Below are 24,603 nucleotides of genomic sequence, written 5' to 3'. Positions count from 1 at the left end.
AGTGAAAGTAGAAAAGTCTATTTTTAGTTTGACCTGTCCTGGTGTACTAAAGTTCGTGCCTTTTTTTTCTAAAATGGACCTAAAGATTAAGTTTGACATTTCCTTAATTGAAAAACATGGTCAAGAGTTAGATTGAAACTCCTTGTCCATTTTTTTAAAAAATCATGAAAATTTAAGATATACTGTAGAAGCCTATGGGGCAAAGAATACACAACTGAGACTTTTACCATATCCTCTAGATCGTTCGTAAATTTAAATAAACACATAGACGCCATTCTGCCAGTTTCTGTTTCCGTTTACACATCTGGAAACTTTAAGAAACAGTTGTTAACAATGGTGGATATTTTCGAAGATGGAAACATTTGAAAAGAACGATCCCACACTAGTCTTGTAAAAGCAGACAGCCCTTACTATTCCCCTGGTAGTGGGTGGTAAGGGGTTATTTTTGTATACTGTTCCTCGCATTTTTTACCTTTCATGCATCATGATTAGGATTGTTTATTTTTTTCCAATCTTGATAACTCGTTTGGTTAGGGAAATGTGTAACCCATACCCACATTCGTACCAACTTTTCCCCATACCCAAATATTATTTTGCTAAAATATTCCTTCTTACACGTTTAAGAACTGAAAATTGAAAGAGATGTGGAAAGTCCGTTTTAATTCATTTCTAATCAAGAACTTGATGTATATTTTTCTGATATCTCTTGTTTGATCGGTTTTGTTAAGTCTAATATGTGTAACCGGAAGTTACCGTACCCAGCTATTTATTGACTATTTCTCACTAACCTATCCCAATTTTATGTTTTTCTAAAATTATTAAAGAGATTAAAACTTCACCTCAAGGCTATGGATAACGTTTTGAAAGATTTGATATTTAAAAAAAAAAAAAGAAGTGATTGAGTTTGAATTCAATAATGTACCTAGCATCAATCCCTGTGCCAGCAAAGAATGGATATGATCTTATCCAGAATATATGAAAAACAAAATCTCATAAACAGAGTTTGATGCTATTTTAATTTATGGTCAAAAATTTTAATGATATTATGACGTTTTATTGTCAAATATGCAATACATTAGTACAGATAACAAAAATACCGGACTTTGATTTTGGGTACAGGAATTTCGGGTTTACACATTTTAGACCTTTTGAAAACACAAAATCGAATAAAATCTATTTTTTCTACAAATATTTAAAAAATAATTAATTCAAGCCTATCCAACATGTCATTTTGCAAATGTGTACCAACTTTCAGCTGGAAATATCAAGTAATAATGAAGAACTTGGAAGAAATTGGCAAAACAGTATTTGGGTACGTAGAAAAGTTGGTACAGGTACATTTTAAACCATACCATCTGCATAATTATTTTTTTTTACAACATACTGATAAAACATGTTTCAGATCGCTCAACACTGAGGGCATGCTATGTCATTTGTACTAGGTTTATCATAGTCCTTTTTTTACAGATACATTTTTTAATCATGCATGTGACTTCCAAATTCCTGAGAAGTAAGGGACTTTATTTGCTTTTATTTTCCATGAACCGTAGAATGAATAATCATTCACTGTTCTTTAGTGCATGATACACCCTTTACCAATCACTTGGTAGCATTTCAAAATAACTGCCATTTTTGGACAGTATTTGAAAAATTATTTGATTTTCAATTAAATTTGGTACATATAGGAAAACATGTTATCCTGAGTTGAATGGTGATTTTGAAAATTTGATTGGAGCAGCCATTTTCAAAATTGCTGTTATTTTCCTGCTTTTTTTATTTACATTTGCTCGATTTTCAACAATCCTTGGTTTTGTAATAAACATGGTATCCTGAGTTGAATGATAATGGTGGATAGGTTTTACTTCAGTATCTGTTTTTTTATCTGAATATTTGTGTAAAGCAAGATATATAACTCAGTACTAAAGGGTATAGTTTTCTCTGTCTTCTGTGCAGCAGTTGGGACAACAAACGAAGGACAAGGAGGCCCTTAAAACACATCGTATTGTGTTACCAGTGTGCAGAGACTGCATTATTATTGGTAAAATACCACCTAAGAGAAATCCAATAAAATAAATTATTTTAAAATATACATAAAATTTTATTCAGTAAATCTGACATGAGGAAAATGATAAATTGATACACCATAAAACTTAAAATACTGGCCTATAATGCTGGTTTGTAATTCCTATTTACAAATACCAAAAAAAAAACAATTTCCAAAAAAATATAAAATATTTTACCTACCTACCTACCCACACCTGACTTGGTAGGGTCGGGTCTGGGGAAACAAACAATTATTTATTTTTGGCCTTATGATGTAGCTAACCCATTTAAACATTTGAAGATCAATAGGCATTTTGATTAGTGGGTGCCAATTTTTGTACTTTTAGTGAATTACAAGTGTGAAAACACAGAATTAAGAATCCAGTGAACAATTATCTTGGTGGATGAATGTAAGCTAAGATCGACTTACATTGTAGATGTTTTTAGTATCCTTCAAGATCCCATATCCCATAAATAGTGAAAACTAGATATCGTGCCTTGGCAATTAAGCCATATATACAAATTTGATTTAGGTGATTAACCCACATGCCAAATATCGAGAGCCCACATCAAAAGCCAAAAAATTACAGCTGAGACAAAAGTTTGTCAACGAAAAAAACAGGAATTTGACCTTGAGGCCAATGTTAAAGGTCATAGGCCACTATCTATCGTACACGACACATTTTCTTTAAATGATCTACCCTCATTTTAAATATCAAAAGTGCTGTGGAAAGACATAAAAGTTACCGCCTGGACATGAGTTAGTCACTGAAAACAAGAGGCTCACCTGGTTAAGTTTTGCCTTTCATAGGGAATAAATTTAAAAAGAAGTTGTCCAACAATTATTATAAGGATCATATCAGCAATTGAACATTTCTTTGTATCTATCATAGTTTTCAAGATATTGACTGACCACTAAAAAAAAAATGGCATTTTTGCCATTTCCAGGGCAGTAACTCTTACAAGGAGTCTTCTGATTACTTTAGTCTGTATTCCTAATACTAAGGATCATTTCAGCTACTGAAAGAATTTGGCTAAATCTTATGGTTTTGGAGATATATGTGAAAAACTACTGACTAACCCCTATGTTCTATTTTTAGTAACTGAGGCCATGTTTTTTAGGGATAAAAAATCCCTTCATCAGTTCTATGCAGGATACCATAGATTGATTGATTGGTTGATTGTTGGGGTTTAACACCCAAGCAGCAATACTTCAGCTATATTCAGGCGATGAACATAAAATGGATGATAAAGTGAACATGAAATGATGATGAAATGAAAAATGGGATGGGACACAAGGATAATAGGGTCGACAACTTTTGATTACCACTAGAAAAAGGGGGGATGAGTAAGGTCAGGCAATTTAGCCTCCTGTGGCGCAAACGTTCCAACTCCTATCGAATACCACAGCAGGGTTCTTTAAAGTGCGAGGAACGTGGCATCTTTCCCAACATGGTGCACCACTATGGTTTGCGGTCAGGTTTTCTGTATTATAGCCTGACAACCCCAGCATGCAATACGCCAGGGGTACCCCATTCCACCACCTGGGGCACACAACCCAGTTGCTCTGTGGGCAGAGCGCCTATCCCCCGGCTAGTTTCCTGAACACTATTTAGTGCTTTTTACGACAAGCTTAGCGCTGCTGCAGGCCTATTCTTTCGACACCCAGGGCAGGATACCATAGAAACATTCATACCAAGTTTGGTTCCAATTGGTTAAGTAGGGTCAGAGGAGAAGATTTTTGAAAGAAATAACATTAACAAGAATTACTCACCTGGTTAAAGTTTGTCTTTAAAGGGCAATAAATTTAAGGAGTTGTCCAACAATTTTGACTCAAGACGACTTTGGCAGGACTTATCATAAGAATCATTTCAGCAATTGAAAGTTTCTTCTATCTATTATAGTTTTCAAGATATTGGCTAAAAACTGTTAAAAAAAAACAAAAAAAAAACTTATCATTTTTCATTTTTCAAGGGCAGTAACTCTTACAAGGAGTTGCCTGACAACTTTGACTCCAGATGACTTTTGAAGGCCTTATAATAAAGATCATTTCAGCAATGGAAAGAGTTTGGCTAAACCTAACAGTTTAAGAGATATATTAAAAAAATTACTGTCTGACCCCTATGTTCTATTTTTAGTAACAGCGGCCATGTTATTATGAAGTGATGGCAATAGCTCACTTTGGCCAGGTGAGCTAAGAAAACACGAATTTGACCTTGAGGTCAAATTTCAAGGTCACAGACCACTATCCATGGTACATAATACATCATCTTTAAGTAATCTACCCAAATATCAAATATCAAAAAGTTCAAATCGAAAAACCGTTAATATTAATTTCACTGACTCCTTATTTATAGTTGAACAGGTAAAAATGATTAGAATGAACTTAGTTCTAAAAAAGATTAGTACACTTTTCCTCAGTCAGAGTAAAAAACATAAGACTTTAAGAAATATTCGATCACAGAAACATTTTGATATCAAAGTGTATTGGGGTTGATTAATCTATGACCCCTCCTCTAATTAATGCAAAATAGCAGAAAACTTTACCATTTTTCACTCTGATAAGTATGATATTAAAAAATAACATTAATTTATCTTTCCACTGACATGTAATATAGCAGTATACCCTCTCGGCCCATTAAACTTGAAAACTAAAGCACTTTTTAATACCGGCCTCCAGCACTACTAAGAGAGTCTCTTTCTTTTAAAATATTTATACATGATCTACAAGTCAAATATCAACAAAGAAACAATCCCCTATCAATTACAAAGTTGGAGACAGGCTGCATATTGTAACAGATACTAGAATCAGAAACAAGTGCCCTTTAATATGACCTTTTCTACTAACATATTATGTAGTATCAATCTCTGTAAGAATCAGGCAGTGGGTGAAACATGGTATGAAAAGACCCACCATTTTGAAAGTTTAATATGACTAGTTGCACCATTAGAATCAAGGAAAACAGACAAGATTTTCCATATCATGTTGGTAAATTGAGTTACAACTTCATTGAAATGCACTGAAAATGAATATTTCAAGGGCAGATAACTCTGTCAAAAACATCATTTTCTAACATTATATTGAAAAATTTCTGAGCAAAGCCAGTGATGCAGAGATCAAATAATGGTCTTTTCAAATAGAGAAAGTATCCTTGAGTGATATTACATTGTCAGATTAGTAGGTTTTTGACATGCATGTTTCTGATTTTTCCCATTTTGCCAGATTCTTACAAATACTTACACTTGATGATAGGGTGTGTGAGTGTGCTCACAAGCTTAAGAAATTGCAGAACATTTTTTTTCTATTTTGTAACAAATAAATAACTGAATAGGCCACTTTAATTCAGAACTTACAAGTCCTGGATGTTCCAATTCCTATTGATACTATTTTATTTGGCCATATTAGCAAAAAATTATGAAATTAATTCTGCAATTTTTAAGTGTGTAAGACTTTAGACTTTTCCTAAGGGAGTTTCATTCTAATAGAAGGACTGGGGAAAGTAAACTAAATTATTATCATTTTATTAGTTTATTTATTAATACTGTTACTATCAACTGTAAGTTTTCTTTTGTTTTAATTATTTAATTATTTTTCACTCATTTTCATCTTATTATTTTTACTTTTTCTTCTCTCTTTAACATACCATGTTCATCTCAGTGTAAAATCGTGTATATTGTTAATTGTATATTATTGTCCTGTAATGTATAATGTAAAATGTTTAAAGGAAACATCCATTTAATGAAATGCTGTCTTTGTTTTGGTCTTCTTTTTGTATCCACACACAATTAAAAGATTGTAGAAATTTTTTTTCTGATGTTGAATATTTGTTACTAAAATTTATTTCAAATTTCTTAAACATTCATTAGTAATACTGGAAATTAGTGTTGGATTTAGCTCTCCTATTCTTTATCTAAGCAAAGCTAGACAGTGCCCTTTTGTTGTGTATTGTTGTAATCTCATGTCATCATACAATATTTTGAACTATGTGAAATATTAACCACTCTCATGATAATGAAACCCCCTGCAGTGACTGTTAAACCTCCACCTGATGCTCTAGACAGGTCAAAATATCATCATGGGGTTATGTGTTATTATGACCCCAGAGGTCAAAATTTCATACAATATTCTGACCCTGGGGTTAAAATATATGATGTTAGCGTATCAATTACCACTTTTAAGTCAAATGGCCAATTATTATTGTTTTAATGTTAAGTAATGCAAATGTTAAAAGTGGTAATGGAGACCTAACCCCAGGTTCAATATTTCAAGGACGTCAAAATTATATATATATATATATATATATATATATATTAATATCACATTATACTAAATCTATCTCAATATCAACTTACGATAAATGTACTTTCCAATGCTTTTTTTATGGCAGACTTCTTGGATTTGTTTTCTTCCTGTCTTCTCTTCAAACTTTCAAGTCTCTTCTGATTGGACTCCACCTCCGTTTTCTTGCTCTTTCCTACACAGGCATATAAACTCATGCTATCCATAAACCTATTCAGATAAGTTGATTCAAGAACTGAGTTTTCTGATAACATGCCCTGAGCTTTACCAGAAGTTGATTTATTTCTAAGTTCAACATTTTTTCCTTGGCTTGATCTTCCAATTTCAGCTTTTTGCCTGTTTGAAACAACAGGAGATCCATTGTGTAATGCTACATCACTAACTCTTTTGAAATAGCCATCCTCTGACTGTATTTCAGTATCTAATCCAGTTCTATTTCTTTTCATGGTTCCAGTGAACAGTTCACTTCCTGTAACTGCTGGTTTAAAATCAGACACATTGGACTTAGAGGCCATTCTCTTCAATTCTCTTTTTGCAAATTTCTCAAAATCACTATCCTCACTCTCATAGGAGTATTCGTCAACGTCATCTGTAATATCACCATCAAGAATTTCTCTATTTAACAATCCACTAGAAAACTCATTTACTTTAATTTGAAGTGGGAGCTTTTTTTCGGGTTTATTGAACAAAAACCGATCTGTTCCACTAGAGGAAAGACTTTCTGGAGATGACATACATTTAGACCTAAGTACGAATTCATCTGCATCTGCAGATGGTGCGCAAATATTTCCAGTATTACCTTGTTCTAAAGGTTTAGATTTTAATATCTCTAATTCACTTTTGTCATTTTCCAAATTTACATCTTTACCAATAAATAAATAAATCTGGTCATTTGGAGTTTTGCTTGATACATTCATACCTTTAACAGAGGTTTTAGATGAAGACTGTTGTAAAAAAGATGCAACTAGAGCTTCTTTGCTTTCCCGTTTATCCAAGTTAGGGGTAGCATAAAGCATTTTGGTGCCACCAAAATGTTGTATTTTTGGTTTAGTTTCTTTTCCATCCATTATATTGTTCAAAGATGCTGCATCAAAAATATTGCCTACTCCTTTACATGAAATTCCAATAACTTTCTCCACTCCAACAGATAATGGTTTCCCATTACAGCTTGAATTAAGACCAGCCTGTTCAATGTTGCAAAAACCTGATACACTCTTTGGAACATGTGATTTGTTCAGAAAAGATTTTGATCCAGCTTCTTTCAAACTTGTGTAATCTGAATCTGAATTACTGTCATCACTAGTGTAGCAATGACTACATTTAGAAAGCCAAGATTTTTCTGGAACAATTTCAAAGTTTGGCTCATTTTTGTGATAATCCAATTTTCTAATGTTGTTACTTCCATCTCTCAATGTATCATAATCAAACTTTTTGTGTTTAATACATGAAGGTTTCCATTTAGAAAATTCACCTTTCCTCTTTCTTGACAATTCGTTGTCAATATCTTCTATTTCTAAAGTCAAATTGTTTAGTTTTGACAGCCATATCTCTTCTCCACATTTTATCTTCTTGAGGTTATGACAAAACTTGGATGGATCTACTTTTACAACATGTTTCCTGTCCTTGTTTCTGACATATACTACAGGTAACACTCTGCCATACTTTCCGACAACCCAGTTCTGAAATGAGATTGATCAATTTATACTTTTTTATTATTTAAATAAAAACTTCACAGAGCGCAGAATGATACAATCAAGTGCCTGAACCCTGAATAGTTGGAGCAGTATTTGTTTTTGACAAACTTAAGCATATGGACACAACAGCTCAGATTTGGACACTGTATAGCAAAAAATCTGAAATTCAAATAAAAAAATTCAAAATCAGACCAAAAGTAAAAATGTCGATTTTTTAGGGTGTGGTCCTAACTCGAAAACCATGAGAGATATCTGAAATCTGATTGTAAAATGCAGGCAGGGATTTTCATTAGGAATCTAATAAAACAATTACTAAGTAAGACTAAAAATAAACAAGAGGCTCCAATAAAAACTTTTTTTTTAACCTGACAAAAAATAAAGAAGTCAATTTATTGGGGGTTTGAAAAATGCAAGCAGGGATTTTCATTAGGAATCCTATATAAACATTTTTTTTTAATCTGGTCAAAAATAAAGAAATCAAACTTTTTGGGATGTGAAAAATGCAGTCTGTTTTGCTATGTGAAACCCTTAAATTGATTTGATCAAAATCTAAAATAGAAGGTGCACTATAGGAACATGTAATAAAGATTCTGTGAAAATTTCATATAATTTCATTTAGTGGTATACATGTAGGAGTAGTAAAAAATAAGAGATGGGTCCTCCTTTACCCCAGTAATTAATAAATGACAAGGTTTATGTTATGCTATGGAAAACACCCAAATTTCTCAACAATTGGTGAACCACAACTAAAGTTATTGCACGAAAACTAAGTGTCGACAGACAACAACGACAGCAACATACCAATATAGGACCGCAAATTTTTTGTGGTCATAAAAAATATGATATGACATATCACCTAATATGTGAGCCACTTTAACATTTTGAGGTGTACTGTTGGAATGAGGAGAAGGCATCACAATTTGCAAAATGAAATTGTGGACCTGCAGGTAAATTATCAGTCATTTCCAATATTGCATGTAGTTGTTTCTGATTTTGAAGTGACATTACAAAATTAGTAGGCAGAGACAGTCAGCTTTTTGATACCTTGTAAATTTCAAGGCTATATTTTTGTTTTATTGCATTCCTTGGTCTGAGATCCATGAATCTCAATTTCTGATGCAGGACAAATAAAATTTCACTTACTTAGGTCCTGGACCTCCCATAATTTACATTTACTCTTTCACTTGCAAATGGGTGGACCCTCCCTTTATGATGAGGTCCAGGAGATCTTTCACTCCACAAAGTGAAATTCTCTTTGGATGAACCATCAAATGAAATCACCAAAGTTACCAGAGAAAATCTCAAGTCCCTATTTTTGATAAAACTCTGTATAAGTTAGTCTCATTTTAAAGCACATTCACTCTGCTTGCAGAAGAAACGAAAATGTTGTTTCCTAAGCTAAAAATAACATTGCCAGAACCCAAAAAAGGCAAAACAGCCCCAGAATGTATATACATGGTTCCAGCATGATAAGGGTTAATAATGGATTTTTTTTGTCAATGAAAGAAGAATTTCTACTAGATTTTCCTATACCATACAAATAAATCATTTTAGTGCTTTCATATTGTCAATTGTTTAAATGTATGTGTTATTTTTTTGTTTTTTTGTTTTTTTGTTTTTGTAACTATGGTTTTGAGTGGGAGGGCCCTTAGTCAATATTAGCTTGTAAACTAACTGTGTAACTCTCTTATTATTATTATTATTATTATTATTATTATTATTATTATTATTATTGTAGTAAATTTTGGTAGAAAAATAGAAAAGTACAAAATGAAGCATAAAAAAGATGATCATTACATAGCCACCAAAAGCCAAGTACATGGCAAAAACATGAAAACATGAAACTATTTACAAAAATGTAGCTAACAGAGTAAAACGTGATGATATGTAAATTTTGAGGATCAAGATACAAAACACAACACAAAAAAACTTAAGAACTTGCAATATGAATACCCTTAAAAAACTGTTGCATCAGGTGCTACAAAAGATTAAGCATGTTCTACTCTGCCAGCGCTACGACAGAGCCAGAAAGAGGTTCTACCAAAAGTGACCAAGGAAATCCAGGTGCAATTCACATCTAGGCAATATCAAGTAACCCAACAATATCTCACAACATGAATAATAAAAAGCTTCCCCAAGCACAGCCAGTTGAACTTTGTGCACTTTAGGCATTGTTGTGGCCCCAATATCAGTTTTCTGACACACTAAAGGTATGAGATAACAATTAACTCCCCTTCATTTTTCATTGTATACGAATGTAGTTCCTTTTTTTTAGTGTGTTTTTTCGTAATTTTTTTCCTTTGCTGTCCTAAACTTTTTTGCTTATGTAGGGAAGGATCAAATTTATAAGGGATTTTTTTTTTTCATTCTGTAATTTTATAAGGGAGTAGTGATTTGGCTCTGTGGAAGATGATAAATATTTAGGACATTTGGCAGTGGTCACTTTTCATGTCCATGGGGTCTCTAAAGCATAGGTGTACAAAAATAACAAGAGGCTCCCAGGAGCCTTAATTGCTCGCCTGGTTAAATATTTGGCTTTCAAGGACAATAACTCTAACGAGAAGTTGTCCGACAATTTCGACTCGAGGAAGACTTTGGCAGGACTTATCATAAGGATAATTTTATCAAGTACAAGTTTCTTTCTATCTTTTGGTATTGGCTGGAAAAATCATTTTTAGCCTATCAAAAGCAACAACTCAAACAAGGAGTTATCCGACAACTTTGATCCCCACATCATTTTTCACCTTTCAAGGGCAATAAAAAAGGTGTAGTCTGACAACTTTGATCCAATGCAGACTTTTTTGGCCTTATTATAAGGATCATTTTGACAGATTTTTAACAGTTTTGGAGATATATGAGAAAACCCTCTGACTAAACCTTTGTTCTATTTAGTCAACCCTTTTTAGCATTTAGTACATTATCCTAGATAACCCTGTGCATCCTCCAACACTCATCAACCAAATATAGTTTTTTAGGTACCCTCATACCTCCCAATTACAAATCTTTTTGTCACCAAAAAATACTGAAGCATTTTTGTATTTTTTGGCTACTTTTAAACCTTGTTGAGGTAAAAATTCATTTTCTACATTTTGTGATTCTTCAGACTTCTTTCTGCAAAACGAAGTAAACTGACATATATATGCATCATCATGTAGCCCAATGTCTCCACTTTACAATGGTACCAAGAAAGTTGCAGTAACACTTAAGTTTTTTGGGGTAAAATTTTTAAAATGTACCTTACTAAACATATTCAAGGCCAATGGGGTGAAAGGTTGGTACCCCCTACCCACTAAAATCTGCCCTAGTGTGAAAGCTAATGATCGTTTATAGCATACATGACCTGTACACAATGTCTATCTGGGATTTATTATAGAGATCTTCTTGTAACAATCATATAGTCTAGCAAATATGCTTTAATTGTCTGGAAGACGACAAATAATTAAAAAATGGAAACTTAAGAATCAACAGATTATCACACATTTTGCCATGTAAATTGTATAAAAAAAAATATCAATTTTAACATCAATTTGTTTGCTATCATTATTTTGATATACATAAGATTTCAATGAAGCAACTAGGATGAATGTTTGAAATACATATACCCACCATTTACAATATGCTGATCTACCACATACAAATTGTGGGTTTTCACAGAAATTTTTGTGGGAAGAGGGTACCATTCTTTCACCTAAATGGCCTGAAATACGCTAAAGTATGCATTGCCTCGGTTCATTAGACAGTTGAGATGCTACATAGATGTATTTGAATATGCAAAAGCTTGTTTGAAGTAGGGTACTTGAAAGAAATGCCAATTACTGGCGAAATGGAAGAAAATAAGAAATTCCAAAAATTCCACTTTTTATGAAAAACTCATTATTGTCATATTGAAACTGAAAAGTATGTGCCTGAAATGAGCATGTATGTTGAATACATTGATAATTAAAACACCAGTACTCAACATGTCTTTTTACATCATTAGATACTAAAAATTAACATTTGGGTTCATGATGAGGTTCCTTCATGGGTAGGGATGGCAATTTTTCACCTCATTGGACTTAGAAAAGTTCAAATTTTTTTATTATTTGGGCTCATTAGAAAGCTCAGACACTGTATCATTGTATTTGAACATACAAAAGCATGTTTGAAGTACGGTATTTGGAAAAAATTGCCAATTTCCAGTTAAATGGAAGAAAATATGAAATTCCGAAAATTCCTTTTTTTATGAAAAACTCCTTATTGTTGCATTGATACTGATAAATAATTTGAAAGATAGGTTAAAAGCTTGTTTAACCTATGGTATTTTAAAAATAACTAGATAAAGTGATGCCCCGCATTTAACCTTCATACAGCTATATCATAACTCATAATTGTAAAAAGCATGTCAGATGTGTTATTGTGTCTGTGAGACACAAATGATACCCCCGCATGTGATTTTGAGTAAACCTCAGCATAGCTGAACGAAACTTAGACTCAATCTGTAACTAATCATGACACTCACACACCAAAAACCCAGTCAAATATCTTCAAGCATTTACAAAAAAAAAGCGAAAAACTATTATTTCAATACAATTTTTAAAGTGAAGGACCCATTATTTTGGTAAAACTCAGCATAGAAAAATGAAACTTATACTCATTTTGTAACTAATCATGACTGACTCACATACCAAAAAGCAGTTCAATAAAAGTGCGGAAAACTGTTAATTCCATGAAAATTTTAAAGTCCAGGGTCCATATTTTTGGTAAAACTCAGCGTAGCGGAACGAAACTTTTAACTCATTCTGTAACTAATCATGAAAGACTCACATACTAAAAATCAGTTCAATATCTTCAAGGATTTTCAAAAAAAGTGCAGAAAACTAATGGGACGGACAGAATTACGGACGGACGTTGCGGGGCATAAAAAAATGAAAATAACAGGTCATATAGAAGAAATTTTTAAATTCAGAAAATTTCCTTTTTATTTCGATCTTATAGTAATTGTCACCCCAAAAGGAAAATCTAAGTACCTGAGTTAATCAGAAATGTTAGGTACATCATTATTTTAATTAGTTTTACAATGTAGATTTGCTGGGAATAAGAACTCTGTTTGATACTGAGACAAGTTTTCTAGTGGTAGGGATAATATGTTATCATTTTTTGAAACTCCATTTTTGAAAATCAGTTTTTCATGGTTAATTTATGTAGCAAATTAAATTATCAATTGAATGATACCAAATTTGAGATGTTTTAGTTGAGCAATAACTTGTAGAGTCGAATTTATGTGACTTTTACAAAAAAATTGAAAATCCCATTTTTCGCATTTTTTTTATGATTTTTGATTATGAAAATTCACCATAAGAACCCCAGAAGTATTAATTGTAATAATATTGAAGAGAAAATACCAAAAAAGCCATTTTTTACTGAAGCATAAATACTCTAGTGGTTTTGACAATGACTGATTGATTGATTGTTGGGGTTTAATGTCTGAGCAGCAATATTTCAGCTATATTCAGACGATGAACATGAAATGGATGATAGAATGAATATGAAATGATGATGAAATGAAAACTTGGAAGGGACACAAGGATAATATGGTCAACAAATTTTGATTGCCACTAGAAAAAGGGAAGGGATAGGAATAGGTAAGGTTGGGCAATTTAGCTTCCTGTGGCAGAGCGCAAAGGTTACTACTCCTATCGAATACCGCAGCAGGGTTCTTTAACATACGAGGAACGTAGCATCTTTCCCAACATGGTGCACCACTATGGTTTGCAGTCAGGTTTTCCGTATTACAGCCTGACAATCCCAGCATGTAACACTATTTAGTCGCCTTTTACGACAAGCTTAGCGCTGCTGCAGGCCTATTCTTTTGACACCCAGACCTGCACAGTTTGACAATAAAATATATGTCAATTTAGGCAATTTTTTGGTTGTGTCGGGGTACATCTTTTTCATTTTACTCCAAAACCCGAATTGTTAGCACAACTTTCTTGGTACTATTGTAAAGCTGAGAAATCAGGCTACATGGTGATACCTAAATCTGTTTAGTTTGTTTACACATGCTGACTCAGGAAGGCTTATACGCTAACAACAATTGAGCTACAAAAATCTTGGCTTTTTAAATCAGTGAGGTACAAATATAGGCTTATACTGAAAAAGAATCTGTGAATAGATTTTGGTGACAATGGGAGGTATAAAGGTACCTATAAACAAACACTCTGAGAGTATTTCATAAACAATACATAGTCCCTTACCGGCTGTTTATACCACTGACCCAAATACTACCTTAGATCATGAAGTATAAATGACAAACTGAGGAAATGACTTTGATACTTAACCGAAGAAGGGATATGGACAAAGACAATAAAGATGTTCAAATCCATTTTACAGATACAGATTTGCAAAGTTTTATGCATGAACAATTGGACAGATTAGGTTTCAAATAATGGTTGACGGATTTGTCAAAAAAAAACTCTTTAAGTCTTTATAAAAAAGAGTGTAAAACTGAAATTTTGGTATAGCGCATAAAACTAGAAGTTGGTAACTTTGGAAAAAATCTGCAAAGCAGAACGAAATATAAACCTGATCTGTAACTCATCAAGGTTGACTCACATACCAAAAAATCAGCTCAATATCTGCAAGCATTTAAAAAAAAAGTGCGAAAAACTTGAATTTCGTTAAATTTTTCAAAGTTCAAGGGCCATAACTCTACAAAAATCAGCAAAGCGGAACTCGATGTCAACATGATATTTAACTCATAACGGTGGACTCACAGACCAAAAATCAGCTCAATAGCTGCAAGCATTAAGATAAAAAAAAAGTGTGGAAAACTTAAATTTCGGTAATTTTTTTCAAAGGTCAAGGGCCATAACTCGGGCAAAATCAGTGGAGCGGAACAAGACCTAAACTAGATCTGTAACTCATAATGGTAGACTTGCATACCAAAAATCAATATCTGCAAGGGTTTAGAAAAAAAGTGTGAAAAAATTTTTTTACAGACTTACTGACAGACAGACAATGGATGGATGGAGTGCAAATTTAAAATCTGCATCTGCTAAAGCCGGTAGGGGACCAATTACCATGAAGTTGATGAGTGGCATTCATGGTGGACCCTCCAAACCCATGAACTATTTGTACTATTTTTTATAACAGCATCGGTTTATCAACAGATAAACCATCTCCACAATAGATCTACTGTGAAAGTTCTTTATTTTGTGAATACCAATTCTCGTGGGTATGGGTAGAAACACAAGTTCATGAATCTCATTTTCCTTGGGAACCTAATTTCATGCTTTGATCGACCTACGAAAACCATGAAATTGGTACCCCATGAACATTAACACTTTCACAGTATACAGAATACCCTAAGACATATTTATACCAAGTTTATTCTAAATACTCTAGTAGTTTCAGCGGAGAATTTTTATTTTTGAAGAAATAAGGATAAAAATCATTTTTCATCTTTCATGGGCAACAAGTCTGACAAGGAGTTGTCTAGCAACTTTGATCCCTGGAGACTTTTGTAGGCCTTATAAAAAAGATCAGTTCAGCAACTGAAAGAATCTGGCTAATCCTAACGGTTTTGGAGATATAACATGCAAAAAAATACTGTCTGACCCCTAAGTTCTATTTTTAGTAATGACAGCCATGTTCTTTTACGGATCAAAATCCCTACAACAATTTATGCAGGGTACCCCAAGGAACATTCATTTCAAGTTTGTTTCCAACTGGTCAAGTTGAGTCAGAGGAGAAGATTTTTGAAAGAAAAAACATTAAAAATAGCAAAAAAACGTTGAAAAAGGGCAATATCCCCAACATGTTTATCAGATTAAAATGAAAATTTGACCACAGATAGATCTCATCATGCTGAACACTTTTATCCAATTTTGAATTTTGAATATGTTCTATTTTTAGTAATGGCAGCCATGTTTTTGAACGGATCAAAACACACCTTTTTTGCAAGATACCCTAATGAACATCAGTGCAAAGTTACATATAATTCTGCTCCGTAGTTGCAAAGGAGAAGATTTTTGAAAATTTGCACTTTCTTCAGACATTTGGTAATCAATTACCTGTTTACTTTCAGTTCACAAACTGGCTTAATGAAGTTACAGCTCAAACGACTGTGGTGACGCCCATAGGCACAGGAAATTCAAATTCTCTAACTATAAATATTAATTAGTTAAGAAAAGAACTTTTTTTTTTAATTAATTTTCATCCACATTGAACAGATTACTTTCCATATTTAAGACCTGCACAATAACATAGTTTTCTCCTTGAAACAAAAATTGACCAGAGATAGAACTCGATATCAACATGCTAGACACTTTTACTCAGTCAGAATTTAACTAAACTTAACATTGAAGGAGCTATATGCTACTGTCAGACCCCTATATTCTATTTTTAGTAACAGTGGCCATGTTTTACAATGAATCAAAATTCCCCACATCCTTTCTATGCAGGATATCCTAAGGAACATTCATACCAAGTTCGGTTCCAATTGGTCATGTAGTGTCAGAGGAGAAGATATTTGAAAGAAATAACATTAAAAATAGCAAAAATCGTTGAAAAAGGGCAATAACTCCAACATGGCTTAATGGATTAAAACCAAAATTTGACCAGAGATAGATCTCATCATGCTGAACACTTTTACCTGGTCAGAATATGGCTTAACCTAACGGTTTAGGAGATATATGTAAAAAAACTACTGTCTGACCCCCTATGTTCTATTTTAGGAACAGTGGCCATGTTTTTTTCGATGAATCAAAAATCCCCACACCAGTTCAATGCAAAATACCCCAAGGAACATTCATACCAAGTTTGGTTCCAATTGGTCCAGCAGTTTCAGAGGAGAAGAGTTTTATATAATTGCTGACGACAACGAGGGACGACGATGACAACAGATGCCAAGTGATGGCAATAGCTCACATGGCCTTTGTTAAAATAGGGAAAAAAACAATTATTCTACATGGGTTTTAATAAGTCACCTTCATCCTCCTCCTGCTTTCAACAGCTGTATGATAGGTGATTGGAATTCATTTTTTGAATTATTTCATCTACATTAGACATACATGTTTAGCATGTTCACTGCACCATTCTATCGGTGTTCTATGTCATTGTCTACTATTCCATCAATAGTAGACAATGACTAGGAAAACATGAATAGCATGAACATCTAATGAAAGCAATTACCCAACCAACAAACAAATAATGATGAACAAAACAAAAAGAGTATTTTTTTAAACAATTCTGCATACCACAAGTTACATTTTATTAATCAGATATGAACATGCATTACAGTGGCTGGGAAGGAAATTTTGAGAAGGGCCATATTCAGGATTTTTCAAAGATATTTACAATCTGAAGAGGCCAATTGCTAAGAAACCATATAGTTTTTTTTTTAGATTTCCAGTCAAACAGAAAAGGCAAATGTCCCATGGTCCCTTACATTCCAAACCCCTGGCATTAGATGTTCTTTAAAAATACATTGATTTAAAGACTTTGATACTATAACCGAAACCATTCTTCTTGCAATCTTTCTGTCTTCCATATTCCATTTCCTTCTTTTAGAAACTCAGATATTAGATATTTAGTTTGATTTTTAATCATTTTTTTTACATCAAATACTAATATTTTCAATCAAATCAGGCAATATGTTATAAATCAGTGGTATAGTTCAGGATAAGTCTTAATCAAAGATAATATTTTTAGATTACAGTGAAATTACTTTTATTTGTGGGTACCAATTTTCGTGGTTTGGGGGAAAATGATCAGTTTGTGGATTCTTGAATTCGTACATTTGACAACTCCATCACTGAAACAAATGGAAAATTTCCTGTTGGTTGGGAACCAAATTTCCTGGCTTATCAAACCCACTAAATCCACAAAAATTGGTACCCCACGACAATAATACTTTCACAGTATTTTAATTATGTGCTTCTATTAAGAGATGATGCCAACTATTCATGACATTCATTTAGAATTGGTACCACTACTTTGGCAGCAACAGCTAGTTTAGAAGACCACACCATTCAGAAATGAGGTTGAAATGGAACGCCTAAACTGTCTGATGAGATACACATTTGTTTACGTGTTGTCAATTTTATATTACTTGCTGTAGTTTTATAATTACATATAGCCATTTTGTATTTACAAATTGTAGGAACATCTTTACATTATGTCGTTTTGTCTTTACGTTCTGCCATTTCGCCTTTACGTTCTGTAATTTTGTCTTTACATTCTGTCGTTTTATGATTACATTTATGTCAACATATATTTACGTTATGTGGATTTATCTTTACATTCAGTTGTTTTCATATAACGTGAGGTCGTTTCATCTTTACATTATGTCGATCTCTAAATACTTTACGTGCATTTTCTTTTCTTTACATGCAGTGATTTATTCTTTACGTGATGTGGTTTCTTCTTTACGTGATGTGGACAAAAATTTCATGATGACGTGTGACCCCAGAACTTTTTCATCACGTAAACTTCAAATCAGACCGTAAAAGGCAAAATAGACGTCACAACGCCAATTAGAAAAATGCTGAATGAAATACACTTGGGTACTCTATCCAGTCACCCTAGACTATTTATTCTATAGTAAAAAAAATTGATTATTTGTTCTTAACGTTCAATATTATCACAATTGATACACCTGGGACTCTGTTGATGACTTGTGTCGATTTTCATAGTTGGAATGTATTTTTTTAATTAAAAAAAACATGGGAATTTCGACTTCCGCGAAAATTTGCATAAATTCGACTGTACAAGTTATTGCTTGATTAAATTTAATTTTCTACATTAATAAACCACCAAAACTAATTTTCAAGAAAGAATTTTCAAAAAAATGTTAAAAATATTACCCCTACCCCTAGAAAACTGGTCTCAGTATATAACATAATTCTCATTCACAGCATACCAACACGTTGAAACTCATATTTTAGGCACTCATAATTAAGATAATGATTTACTAAACATATCTGATCAACTCAGTTGTTTGAATTTCTTTATAGGGTTGCATTTACTATAAAATCAAGAATAGGTGAATATACAGAATTTCTTTATCATCCGTTATTATCTTTCTTCAGAACACCGTAGTTTAAACAAGTGTTTGTGTGATACAGTGCATGTATATAGTGCCTAAGCTTTCAAATGAGCCCAAGTAATTCATAATTTAACTTTCCCAAGTCAAATAAGGTGAGAAATTACCACCCCTACCCATGAAAAAAAATACCCATGAACGAAAATGTAAGTTTTAAGTTTATTAACAGTGTACAATAGACATGCTGGGCGCTATTGTTTTCATCATTGATATATCGAACAGCACTGCTCATTTCATGAACGTATTGTTTTAGTTTCAAGGCGACAATAATGTGTTTTCGTAAAAAAGGGATTTTCGGAATTTCATTTCTCTTCCATTTCACTTTTAATTGGCATATTTTTTGTTTAAATACCGTACTTCAAAAAATCTTTTGTAAATAAATACTACTATACAGTTAAGTAGCTTTCTTGTGAGCCCAAGTTATAAATATTTGACATTTTCCAAGTCAAGTTAGTGCAAGAAGTACTCCCTACCCATGAAAAAAAAATACCTCAACATGAACCAAAATGTTGTATTTAGCATATAATCTATGTTAAAAAGACATGCTGGGTACTATTGTTTTAATTATCAACATATTCAACATATCTACTCATTTCAGGGGCATATTGTTTCCAGTTTCAATGTGAAAATATTGTTTTTCATAGTAAAGAGAGGATTTTTTTTTTTAATTTCATATTTTCTTTCATTTTAAAACCTGTTTTTTAAGTATCGTACTTCAAACATGTCTTTGAATATCTAAACATATTTATTTAGCATCTTAGCTTTCTAATAAGCATAGGCGATGGGTCGTATTAAGGTATTTTTATCATGGGTAGGGGCAATTTTTGCACTAACTTGACTTGGAAAAGTTCAAGTACTTATATATCTTGGGCTCATTACAAAGCCACTACACTATATAGTTGTATTTTAATGTACAAAAGCTCTTTTGAATTATGGTATTTGAAAAAAAATATGCCAATTAATGGTGAAATGGAAGAAAAATGAAATTCCGGAATTTTCCCTTTTTATGAAAAAACACATTATTGTCGCCTACACTCCTGAAATAAGCAAATATGTTGGATGCATTGATAATGAAAGCAATCGCCCGCAACATGCCCAGTGTACACCGTTTATATGTTAAAAATTAACATTTTGGTTCATGTTGAGGTATTTTTTCATGGGTAGGGGTGGTCATTTTTGCACCAACTTTACTTGGAAAAGTTCAAATATTAATTACCTGGCCGATTTGAAAGCTTAGACACTATACGAATCTACTGTATCACACAAAAGCTTGTTTAAACTACGATATTCTGAAAAAAAAAGATAATAACGGGTGATAGAGAAGAAATTCTGAAATTCTGTAAATTCCAATTTTAACGATTTTATAGTAATTGTAACCCTATAAAAAATCACAAGCCTGAATTGTTCAGATATTTTGGGTAAATAATTATATTTAAAATTATGAATGCCTAAAATATGAGTTTCACAGTGGTCAGTATGGTGTGAATGAGAATAATGTTTGATACTGAGACCAATTTTCTAGGGGTAGGGGTAATATTTTTAACATTTTTTTTTTAATTCTTTCTTGAAAATTAGTTTTGGTGGTTTATTAATGTGGAAAATTAAATTTAGTCACGCAATAACTTGTACAGTCGAATTTATGCAAATTTTCGCGGAAGTCGAAATTCCCATGTTTCTTGGAATTAAATAAAAATATATTCTGACTACGAAAATTGACACAAGTCATCAACAGAGTCCCAGGTGTATCAATTGTGATGATATTGAACGTAAAGAACAAATAATCAATTTTTTTTACTATAGAATAAAAACTCTAGGGTGAGTGGATAGACTACCCAAGTGTATTTCGTTCAGCATATTTCTAATCGGCGTTGCGACGTCTATTTTGCCTTTTACGGTCTGATCTGAAGTTTACGCGATCAAATGTTCCGGGGTCACACGTCATCAGGAAATTTTTGTCCACATCACGTAAAGAATAAATCACTGCATGTAAAGAAAAGAAAATGCACGTAAAGTATTTAGAGATCGACATAACGTAAAGATGAAATGACCTCATGTTATAAGAAAAACACTGCATGTAAAGGTAAATCCACATAACGTAAATATATGTTGACATAATGTAATCATAAAAAGACAGAACGTAAAGACAAAATTACAGAACGTAAAGATGAAATGGCAGAACATAGAGACAAAAGGACATAATGTAAAGATGTTCCTACATAACGTAAATACAAAATGACCACATGTAATTATAAAACCACAGCAAGTAATATAAAATTGACAACACGTAAACAAATGTATATCTCATCAGACAGTTTAGGCGTTCCATAGGTTGCTGGTCATCTACTTGTAATGTATCATATATTCAGACTAGTCTAGACCAGTTGAAACAAGCCCAGAACATGTTATGAAAGAGGAAATGTGTGGCAATCTTATTGGGAGCTTTTGTGTTTCTTCATTTTTCAAAATACACTCAATTTGGAGCTTTAATTTCTAAGCGGGAATTTATTTGTTCCCAATTCATATTGCAAGAATTCGATTTTGTTCATCGTGTTGGGCTTAAGTTCATTTGTTATAATAACACTGTACCTCCCACGATCCCCTCAGCTGGACAAAACGTACATCTGACCTCTGACTTATCATGATGAACTTATATACCAAAAATCATGTTAAATAATCTGCAAGCTTTAAAAAAAAAAGGTAAAAAAAACTGCTATTTCTGTGAATTTTGCCAAGTTCAAGGCCCGTAATTTGGTAAATTTAATAAATCATCAGCGCAAAACGAAAATTAAACTTGACTTGTAACTTATCATGGTGAATTTATACACTGAAAATCATGTCAATATCTGCAAATTGTCAGAAAAAAATTCCGGAAAACTGTTATTTCTGTGAATTTTGCTAAGTTCAAGGCCTGTAATTTCGATAAAAATCATCAGAGCAGAACAAAATAAAATATGACCTGTAACTCATCATGGTGAATTTATATACCAAAAATCATGTCAATATCTGCAAATGTTTAGAAAAAAAGTCTGGAAAACTCTTATTTCTGTGAATTTTGCTAAGTCTCTGCGTATTATCTTTTCTAAAGTTCCCAAGTAACGTGAACAACACTCCATAAATTGGAATTATAACTTTAAAGTTCTTATGGATGCTGTCGAGGACTATGCAAGAAAATGGAGAAAATGAGAACAAGAAGACCTTGATTATCTGTCAGTGGTTAAAGGCTGTGAGGTCTTTAATTTTGAAACAAATGAAAGTTTTAAGTAATTCAATGAGTCCCAAAGCTACATCAGTTTTCAAAGACCCTGATGTAGCGAAAACATAGTCTACTATACATGACAAGTATGTTGTCGTACCAGCAGACAAAGCCCAAAACAACATTGGTTTTGTCTGTAAAACATAGACATAGAAAATAATAGCAGTGATAAGACCTATACTGCTACCACACTCTCCAAAGAAGAGATTGTGGAAAACCATAAATCTGTGCTATCCTCTTTTGGTCTCTCTACCAAGGACTATGACTGTGATTTAACGTCTATGTACTGGATTCCTAAACTCCACAAGAATCAATACAAACAACATTTCAAAGCTGGATCTGCAATATGTACCACCAAACCTCTTTCAAAACTTTTAAATTCTATATTCACAACTGTCAAAGAGGGTGCAGTCCTACCACAACACTTGTTACTCCCGTTGTGGTATTAATTCAATGTGGATCCTGAAAAATTTGAAAGATCTTTTGGAGACAATCAGTTCAAGACTATTATCTGAATATAATAGCATTAAAACCTATGATTGTTCAACACTGTATACTTCTATTCCCCATACTCAGTTAAAATCCCGACTTTAAAACATTATACAATGTTGTTTTTCCAAGAAAGATGGTACACCTAGATACAAATATATAGTTCTTGGTAGAGATTCCTCTTACTTTGTAAGAAATAATTCCAAATCATCTTCCAAATATACAGAGAAAGATGTTTACAAAATGCTGGAATTTTTAATCGACAACATATTTGTCCAGTGTGGTGGACGTGTTTTTCAACAAACGGTCTGCATTCCAATGGGAACAAATTGTGCTCCTTCACTTACTGACCTATTCCTTCACTCTTATGAGGCTGACTTTATAGCTGATTTGATCCAAAAGAAAGAATATTGTTTGGCTAGATCCGTTAATCTCAGTTTCGGCTATACAGATGCAGTGATTTTTCTAGGCTCAGTCATTTTAGTCATTGACTAATCATTTTCGCAAGTGACTAAAGCTTCTTGCTAGATTTTGACTCATTTTAGTCAAAACTTGTATGTGTTTGTACAAAATCTCAAACAGTGACTAACGTTTTTGAAATCCTGGCAAAAACACTGAGATGAAATATTATCTTTAAACAATCCTAATTTTGGGGATTTGATACATCGCATCTACCCCAAAGAACTTGAGATAAAGGATACTATAGACACTGTAAGGTCAGCCTCATATCTTGACCTACACTAAGAAGTCGATGATAAAGGAAAACTATTGACCAAACTTCACGACAAACAAGATGACTTTTCGTTCAGAATTGTCAACTTTCCTTTCATTTGTGGCAACATCCCTTCAGCACCTGCATATTAAGTGTTCATATCACAACCCATACGTTATGCCAGAGCTTGCCTAAACTAAGCAGACTTTTTGTATTGCGCTAACAACTCTAAAAAATAGGCTTCTGGAACAGGGTTATGTTGCTACAAGATGGTAGTCATCACTATAGATTTTTTATGGAACTCGTGGATCGTTATGGTGTATCCATCAGCACCATGAAAACTGATTTATTGAACTGTTCATAATTTTCCTTTCCTGGTTTGTCTACCCCGGACTTGACTTTTTATGAGCAACTTGGCGAGTGTTTCTAGAAAAGCAGAGGACGCTTACCCTACCGGTGCACCTGGTCAATGCTCCCAGTATTTAATGGAGTCATTAATGGAGTTTCTCATTTGCTTTTGTTACTTTGCATGTATGATTTTAGTTACTTTATGTTCTTACTTGTGTATGTCTGTTTTCAATGTCTGGTCTATGTCCCTGGATTGCATTGTTTTGATTACCGCTATAACCTTGGTTCCCTTGATTACTCTTTCAAGGCCCATAATTTCAGTAAAAATCATCAGAGTGGAACAAAACGTAAACTTGACCTGTAACTTATCATGGTGAACTTATATACCAAAAATCATGTCAATATCTGCCAGGGTTAAAAAAAAAAAGTCCAGAAAACTGAAGATGGACTGACGAATGGGTCAAAAACATATCCTTTGCAACTTCGTTGTATAATTAGAAAACATTTTCAGACTTTTAAAATGCTACCCTTTAATGTGTAACATTAATGCAGTTTATTAATTAGAAAACATTATCAGACATTTAAAATGCTACCTGCCTACTTATAATGTATGATAAAAGTTTGTATTGTGTAAGGTCAGAAACATCATTGAAAATCATTGCTTTATACTTGCGGTGGTGG

General features: G+C 33.0%; 1 protein-coding gene across 4 annotated transcripts in view; it reads right to left on the bottom strand.

Moving 5' to 3' along the window:
- Positions 1-24,603, bottom strand: part of LOC148628437 (nucleolar protein 8-like) — a 135,227-nt gene that overhangs the window by 69,851 nt on the left and 40,773 nt on the right. For all 4 annotated transcript variants that reach the window (XR_015923504.1, XM_088587545.1, XM_088587535.1 and 1 more), the window contains one exon: positions 6,397-8,022. Coding sequence is in view for 3 of the 4 variants with exons in the window: in XM_088587545.1 (XP_088443671.1) it covers positions 6,397-8,022 (1,626 nt within the window). In the remaining variant the exon portion in view is untranslated. The remainder of the gene's footprint in view (positions 1-6,396; positions 8,023-24,603) is intronic.

The sequence above is a fragment of the Perna viridis genome, chromosome 1 (genome assembly GCF_037379345.1).
Source record: "Perna viridis isolate PV_CMFRI_1.1 ecotype Kerala chromosome 1, ASM3737934v1, whole genome shotgun sequence".
Classification (NCBI taxonomy): Eukaryota; Metazoa; Mollusca; class Bivalvia; order Mytilida; family Mytilidae; genus Perna; species Perna viridis.
Note: the sequence above shows the minus strand (reverse complement) of the source record. Positions and strands in the feature narration are given on the sequence as shown.